Source organism: Betta splendens, chromosome 8 (assembly GCF_900634795.4).
Source record: "Betta splendens chromosome 8, fBetSpl5.4, whole genome shotgun sequence".
Classification (NCBI taxonomy): domain Eukaryota; kingdom Metazoa; phylum Chordata; class Actinopteri; order Anabantiformes; family Osphronemidae; genus Betta; species Betta splendens.
This window is the reverse complement of record NC_040888.2, coordinates 698,330-706,669: the sequence shown is the minus strand read 5'-3', so window position 1 is coordinate 706,669 and position 8,340 is coordinate 698,330. Positions and strand designations below refer to the sequence as shown.

The window sequence follows — 8,340 nt, the reverse complement described above, 5'->3', positions numbered from 1 at the left end:
CCGTGCGCGGACGCGTTCGCCCCTCTGACCAATGGGCTGCGGCGCTACGCTGAATTGCACATTCTGCGACCAATGGCTTTGTTCTGTGGGCGGGGCAGCAGTTTGTGGGTGGAGTCTGTCGCGGGGTGAACTTGAACGGGTGAGGGGAAGGGAAGACGCTGCGGGTCATGGCTGAGGCATGCGCGCGGCGCGTACTGAGGCTTTTTATGACCATATAAGTACCAGACAGTGTCAGGATGCTCCGCATCACCCGTGTCTCCCCATCACTGTCAACGGCGTCTAGTACGTGTTAGTCACAAAGTTCAACATGTGAAAATCACACATTTGAGCTGGAAATGGAAAATGTTGGGTCCTGGTCCTCTTGGTCTGGTTTTTAATTATTTTCTGTCGTTTCCACACAGACTAAGAAAACAACGTGTGGCCTGAATGTGTTGTCATTTATGTGATGTCATTCAAACTTGTTTGGGCACATTCCACAGTGCCACAGTGAACGATGACAGAGATAAAGACAACAAACCTATCCTGCATTTCTTTTCTGGGATTAATTCAGTTTGTCTGATCTCATCTTACCTCTCACCCGTCCACTGCACGGTAACATGTCACGTCTGCTTCTGTAAACTTGTAAACAGCCCACAGAGGTTTTGAGAAAAAAGAGGAGGAGGATACCATAAATATTAATATAAATACAGCTGAGCTGCTGTGAACTGGAATGAGGAACTGCCCTATTGTGTTACATGAGATGTCAAGAAGAAGCAGAGATGTCTCCTTAATGGGCTCTGTTGGAACGCTGCCAGGAATCAGAGGCATCCCACACAAACACAAACCTGTTCTCTGATACCGCAGATCATTTTACTAATGTGTCACATCAAACACCTCCAACTTTCACTATTCAGAACATATGTTACTGTAGCTTTGGAAATAATTTAATTTGCCTTGGAATAATATAGGAATACTGCTTCCATACATGTGAGCTTTTTCTCACTTCTAAAAGAGGTCAGAGGTCAGACCTGAGATTCTGTGACATTGTGGACACCTATGATCCCCCTATAATCAAATTAAAGTACTTGGTATAAATAGCTTCACTCAGTGGCCTTGGTCCTCGGAGCAGTTTACATAAACTACCTTATTTGATTTGTTAGATGCAAGTGAAACTTTTCAATTGATATGGACACACATGTAGCAGAGCAGAGCAGAACAAAATAAAGAAGAAGAAATATATGATATGATTTAAATAAGCACAATCATATTCTGGTTTTTACATCCCTGAGTTTCCCTCCCTCTCATAGTAGTGTGAAGATGTGTGAGCGTCTTCTGTTAGAGCCTTGGGCGTTTTGAATAAACGCTCACCTGTTTCAGGTGGCGTTCGTTCAGACAGGTGCAGCTTCGTGACGAGACCTGCTGCCGCATCCTGGGAACTGCTGCAGGCCCACAGTCAATTAATACTGTTGTTCCCCCTTTAAATAAACCTTGATACTTGTTTTGGTTGGATCTCAGAAAGTCCTGACTTGTTTAGACTGATCGTTTGATAGAACACCTGTTTATGCAGGTGAATTGAAGCAACAGGTGTTGTAATACATGTCGAAACACAGGATCCGTGAAACACTGGATGAGGCGGATGAAGGTTAATGTGAGAAGACGTGTTGACTGCAGACCAGGGATCAGACCAGGTGAGCCGAGGAAACACAAGGCTCGGATCAGCACACACCCTACAACATGGATTCAATCAGCACAAACTGAGAAAAGAAAGGAGAAGTTGAGTTGAGTTGAGTTGAGTTGAGTTGAGTTGAGTTGAGTTTAGCTGAGCTCAGTTGAGTTTAGCTGAGTTGAGTTGAGTTGAGTTGAGTTGAGTTGAGTTGAGTTGAGTTTAGCTGAGCTGAGTTGAGTTTAGCTGAGCTGAGCTGAGTTGAGTTGAGTTGAGTTGAGTTGAGTTGAGTTTAGCTGAGTTGAGTTGAGTTGAGTTGAGTTGAGTTGAGTTTAGCTGAGCTCAGTTGAGTTTAGCTGAGCTGAGTTGAGTTTAGCTGAGTTGAGTTGAGTTGAGTTTAGCTGAGTTGAGTTGAGTTTAGCTGAGCTGAGCTGAGCTGAGCTGAGTTGAGTTGAGCTCAGTTGAGTTTAGCACACAGAACACTAGGCTTCGCTGACCCAGAGGACATGTTCCTTCTGCAGCCGTTTCCTTCAGGTGATGCCAGCTGCGGTTTCAGCTCTCAGACAAACCACATTTTCTGTACAACGTGTGATTTATCTTCACTATGTGTCATTATGAAAGGAATGCATCTGTGTTTTCCTGCACATTCAGCAGCTGGGCATCGCATGCGAAGCAACACTCTGACGACCTCCACCTGGAAAACAGTGAAGGGTCAAAGGTCACCTGTCACCAGTCGAGAGAGGAGGACACACAGCAGAGGTGAAAATGCAAATTTCACATAAATAAGTGAGTAGTAGATTAATGATGTAACATTTCAGAGCCAAACAGCTGCTTTGTGACACTGATATTGGAGGATTTTCAGTTTGCTTGTTCGTACTTTGTCTCAATAAAGCGACTGGAGACTTTCTCCAGCTCGTGGGAAAAAAGAACAAATGTGAAGCCAGGAGAATTTCATCACATAACAAAAAGTTCCTGTCTAATACAAAGCATGTGGTGAAACAAAATACAACAACAACAAAAGGCAGCAGACGTGGGCACAGACAGAAACATGAACTTCCAAATATGGCCACTTCTGACCTCACGCTCGGACCCAGTCTCCTCGGAGCTGGGAGCAGCAGGGCGTGTCCGCGGCGAGGGCGCGTTGGCCCATGACATCATCCGCTCACAAAGAAAGCGGCTCATTGAGAGGCAGCAGGAGGAAAAGCTCCATGTCAACTCACGACCACTGGGGTTGTGTAAGCGCTCGTGTGTGGTCGCTCCAGCATTTACAGCTGAATGATGTGTGTCTGAAGGCCAGAACCAGAGGTTAATGTGAGCTGATTTGTTCTGTTTGCGCGTCTTCCTCCTCCTCCACGCAGTAATCAGTGCACAGGAAGCAGTGATAAGACATGTTGACTCACAAAAGTCAGGAATGTGGAGCAAAGGGAGCGACACAAAGCGTTTCCTGCTTCCTGAGATGTTTGTCTGTGGAGAACGCACTGCGGGAGGTGGCAAAGTGTTTATTGTTACTGTGACTTGATGAGTGCCAGCAGCTTTTCAGCCCCAAGGAGCTGTCATAATCCAGCTTCAGCATTCGCTGTATAATACAGGACACACTGTGGAGGTCGGCCCAGGTCACAGGTCCTCGTGTGTGAAGACGTCTCGGTACCAGAGGATGCGAGTCCAGTGGGTTCCACAGTTAGTTAACAGTGAGTTAGTGTGTGTGAGCTCACGGATGTGTAAACGCTGAGGTAGCTGCTTTGTGTCTATGTGGTCAGAGCAGGTTTAAAATCCAAATACTTGGTGTTGACAGTAAACACATGCTGCTGTGAGGCCGTGTCAGACGGCAAACCGACCGGCAGCGAGTCGTGCAGCTCAGCCTCTCGGCGGCGGCCGCAGCAGCAGCGGCGGCGGCAGCAGCAGCCGCTGGCTTCGCTGGCTTTTTTGCCTTATATGGTCAGAAGAGCGAGAGGAGGGTGGAGGTGTGGTTATTGTTTCTGGCGGAAGAGACCGGGTTGGGTTACGTTATGTTCCTCAACCTTTGGAGCCTGTCATCCGCTCTTCACAGTCTGTGTGCAGGCAAATACGTGCGTCTGCATTTAATCCAATCACCATCATTTATATAAAAGTAAATATAGCTCCAACTGGGTTCCCTTTACAAAGTAGGAATTCTGCAAACTGTGTCATATGTTTTACACCATTGACCATTACCCAGAATGCACTGCAGTGTCTCTAATAGGGGCGTTGACATGAATCTTAATGCAGACAGGGAAGGGATCTGTGTTTTAGCTCTAGCAGAGGGAACCTGGGTTCAGAGAGGCAGAATGTGGCTCACGGGTTCATTGTTACTAAAGTCCCATCGTGGTTCCAGGCGCCTCATAGCGCTGCAGGAATGGAAGGAACCTGCTGATGTAAGGCCAGAGGAATCCCCCCATTCACCGCAGCTCTGCGTCTCCACCTCTGGTTGGTACCGAGCAGCTGTGATTGTGAAGGTATCGGCAGGCTTGGCTGCGATGATCTAATCCAAACCAGAAGCTCAGTGAGTGACGTGTACTTAAGCAGCAGCCTGAGGACTGAGACGTCAGCTCTGAGGCGGGTCGGGCGTTCAGCCCACTCACCTCATGGGAACTGTGAGCACCTTGAAAAAGCTTGGTTCTGGAAGGTGCTGCACTAATAACCGACCTTTAAATTATTGACAGGGTCCTGTTTATTTATGTGGGAACTATGGCAACAAACAAAACACAAGTCCAACCGGGTCAAAGGGGAGAAGACAGTTCCAGTTCAACATTCTACTTGAAGCTATAGATTAGCTGCTGCTCTACCAACACTCCCAGAGGCTTTGATGGATGAATATCAGCGCAGGCGGTCAGAAATGATGAAGCGTTCAGGTCAAAGGTCTCTGAGGTAAAGTTGATGAGGCATCAAAAAAAACGTCAGACTCAAACACCATCTCACAAACGGTGGCAGGTCATTTCACCGAGTAGTGAAAGTGAGTAGAGGAGGAGGTGGATCAAGGCTGAGGGAAAGAACAGCACGAGGAGGGAAACCGGCTTGAGCAGCAGTAGAGTTGAGTGGAGGTGGCGCGAAGGCGGTCCACTCCCACTGATAACAGGTTAGTGAAGAACACGTTCAGACAGACGAACGCACCCACGTGTGGTGAAGAGTGTCCTAATGACACTGCAGGAACTGAAACACCAGTGTCATTAGATAGAATAATGTTTGAAGATGAGCTCAGACAATAACTTTATTTAAATATGCAACGTTTTGGCTCCTTTATTATCACTTGGTTCCAATAGAGACTTAAATTTATTAACAAACTAAATCGAGCTCGTGTTTAGACTTCACAGTCAGAACCTCCAGACTTCCTCTCTCACTCAGGCATGAAGCAATGACATGTTGAACCAACGCCGCCCTCTCGTGGGCAGCTTCAGCTGGTTTCCTCCCAATCAGTACCAGTATAAGAGCAGTACAGCTGTCAGGACAGAGGGTGAATAGAGCCGGAGCCGTCACATTATTAGAGAGAAGTGGACTTTAAAACAGAGTGAACTAAAGGGCCCTTCACGAGCCCAGAGACGACAGGCAGACGCAGTGAAGCATCCGGGGGTGGGCGCCGCTGGAACTGCAGCGCGCTTTCATTGACGTGTTGGCGGCATCACAGGGTACTGACGCTACTGTCCAATGACTTTGCTGACAAACGAGTCCAGCTGATCGTCATCCTTGATCCCAACAAAGCGGTCGACGATGTCTCCGCCACGCATGGCGATGACAGTGGGGACGGCGGACACCTGCAGGCGAAGCAGGGGGCGTTAAGAACATCACCAGCGAGACGGAGACACGCGTCCTCCAAAGACCAGGGACACAGATGAGTAAATAAATACGCTGGTGTGGTACGCAATCATCTTACCCCGTATTCAATAGCAAGGTCTGTGTGATCGTCGATGTCCACTTTGGCCATGGCCACACGTCCTTTCTGTTTGGCAACAGCCTTCTCCAGCCTGGGCCCGAGAATCTTACAGGGGCCGCACCACCTACGGCAGCAAGCACAGCTCAGGGTGGGATTTCACCCTGACTGTCAGGTCACAACATACTAATAAAGCTGAAATCAAATTTCCCAAATGGTATCACACTGCAAATTGGAAGATAGTCAAATTAAGCCTCTTACACCTTCACAACAACTTAAGAATTACACAGCATCAACATTTACTGGTACTAAAAGCTGACTGCTCCACAACCTAAAAAGAAGCAAACAGTCATGAGGGTAAATGATCAGAGGACAGCAACAGATCCCACTGCTGCAGACCCAGCTGTGCATCAGCTGATCCCACCATACTCACTGTGCATGGAAGTCGACCAGCACCGGCAGCTCGCTGTTCACCACCCTCTCCGTGAAATCCTCCTGGTCCTGAACGTTGAAGGAGACCTTCCGTTGAGAGGACCGAGTGAGCGAGCGTGAGGAGGAGAGGAAGGACACCCGGTGTGCGGCGGAGCGCAGCGAGGTGGAATACGCAGAGTGGGAGGTGATGCGGGTGCACGTGGGGAGGCAGCGGGTCTCTTTCACGGACAGTGAGCGAACTGTGCGCAGCAGCAGCCTGTGGGCCATCTGCGGGAAAGACACGCGTTTAGCGGCAGCAACAACCACGTTCAGGTCCGCGCGACACCGACCGTCGTCACTGATTTCTACTCACTTTTACTTGTTTCATCGTTATATTAAGCTAATTGTGCCTGTTTCAGGTTTGAGTTATTTATGACAGTTTGTTTCTCTCTGTTGACGTCCGCGTTTTGCCTCCAGAACCAACCGGTACCTGAACACTGGTACAAAGTACACACATTGGCGTGGAGACTGCTTTGGAAATTAAAGCCCGGTGACGTCATTTATTTCCTCGTGCACTACTTGTCTTTACCGAGGCGTCCTCACTACGTGAGGCTCCGCCGGTTCCTCCATTACGACTTTGCCTCTTCGCCCTCGGCTTCCTTTTCTACAGCCTTTTGCCGTTTAAACGCCTCAAACTCTTTAACGGGGCGCTGTGAGCTCACAACGGCCTGAAAGTGACGCACAGGCTGCCGCACAAACACAAAGACAACAACATGAAGCATTTACCTTGACGTTAGCAGCGCTGAGCTTCACCGATCAACCACTTCCGCTTTAACAGGGACCCAGCAGCTTTAACCTGGACCGACGCGACTACCGCCGCCACCCGGAAGAGACCGGAACTGCAGGAGGGGGGGGGGGGGGGGGGAAAGAAGGAAGGAAGGAGGGACGAAAGGAAGGAGGAATGGATGGAGGGAGGGAAGGGAGGGAGGGAGGGGATAGATTGCGCTTCCTTTTCCTCACTTCCTTCGCTTTTCTTTTTCTTCTTTCTTTCCCTCCTTCCTTCCTGTTCTCTCCTCTCTTTTGCTTCTTTCCTTCCCCCTTCGTCCTTCTTTCCTCCTTCTCTTCCTTCTTCTTTCTGCTTTCTTCCCTCTCCTTCCTTCATCCCCTCCTTCTTCCTTTCTTTCTTTCTTTTTTACTTTCCCCTCCTCCTTCCTTCTTTCCTCCCTCTTCTTCCTTTCTTTCTTCTTTCCCTCCTTCCTTCTTCTTTTCCTCCCTTCCTTCTTCCTTTCTTTCTCTTGTCTGTTCTTTCTTTCCCTACTTCCTTTTTTTCCTTCCCTTCCTATCCTTCCTTCCTTCACTTTCTTTTCTCTCTTTCCCTCCTTCCATTACACTTCTTTACGTATCATTAATTGATTACTTTTATTTTCGTCATTTATTTATTTATTTCTTGAACATAATTAATTAATTATTACTTAAATTAATTATTAATTTATTTATTTATATTTATTTAATTTAATATTAATTAATTCTTTACTAAATTCCTTATTAACTTATTTATTTATTTATTTATTAAATAAGTTAATTAATTATTTACTAAATTTAATTAAATCATTTATTATTTATTTAAATAATTCCTTCCTTGCTTTCCTCCCTTCCTTTCTTCCTTTCTTTGGCTTTCTTTCTTCTTTCCCATCCTTCCTTCCTTCTTTTCCTCCCTTCCTTCTTCCTTCCTTTCTTTCTTTCCTCCTTCCTTTCCTTCTTCCTCACCTTCCTTCTTTCCTTCTTTCTTTCTTTCTTTCTTTCCCTCCTTCCTTCCTGCTTTCCATACCGTTCCTTCTTCCTTTCTTTCTTTTTTCTTCTCTCTTTCCCTCCTTCCTCCTTCTTTGCCCTCCTTGCCCTTCTTCCTTTCTTTCTTCTTTCCTCCTTTCCTCTTCCTTTGCTCTCCCTTCCTTCTTTTTCCTTCTTTCTTTCATTTTTTTGCCTCCTTCCTTCCTTCCTTTCCTCCCTTCCTTCCTTCCTTTCCTTTTCTTTCTTTCTTTGTCTTTCTTTCCCTCCTCTCCGTCCTTCTTTCCTCCGTTCCTTCTTCCTTTCTTTATTTCTTTCCGCTCCGTCCTCCTTCTTTCTCTCCCTTCCTTATTGCCCTTTCTTTCTTTATTATCTTTCTGTCTCTTTCTTTCTTTCTCCTTTCCCTACTTCCGTACTTCTTTCCCGTTCCTCCCTTCATTTCTTCCTTTCTTTCGATTTCGTTCCCTCCTGTGCCTGCCTTACTTTCCTCCCTTCCTTGCTTCATTTACTTTCTTTCTTTATTTCCCTCACTTACGTCCTTTTTTTCCCTCCCTTCCTTTTCTTCCTTTGGGGGGGGGGGGGGTTACTTTCTTTCTTTCCCTCCTCTCACTTCCTTATTTCC

General features: G+C 46.9%; 1 protein-coding gene across 1 annotated transcript; it reads right to left on the bottom strand.

Annotated features, from left to right (window-relative positions):
• Nucleotides 1-4,852: 4,852 nt before the first annotated feature.
• txn2 (thioredoxin 2) lies at nt 4,853-6,661 on the bottom strand. Its single transcript, XM_029158805.3, has 4 exons — nt 6,307-6,661; nt 5,956-6,221; nt 5,526-5,649; nt 4,853-5,406 (listed from the first exon to the last, which is right to left on the bottom strand). Exons 1-4 carry the CDS (start codon nt 6,319-6,321, stop codon nt 5,290-5,292), a joined length of 522 nt encoding a protein of 173 aa, XP_029014638.1. The 5' UTR covers nt 6,322-6,661; the 3' UTR covers nt 4,853-5,289.
• Between the last annotated feature and the right edge of the window lie 1,679 nt (nt 6,662-8,340).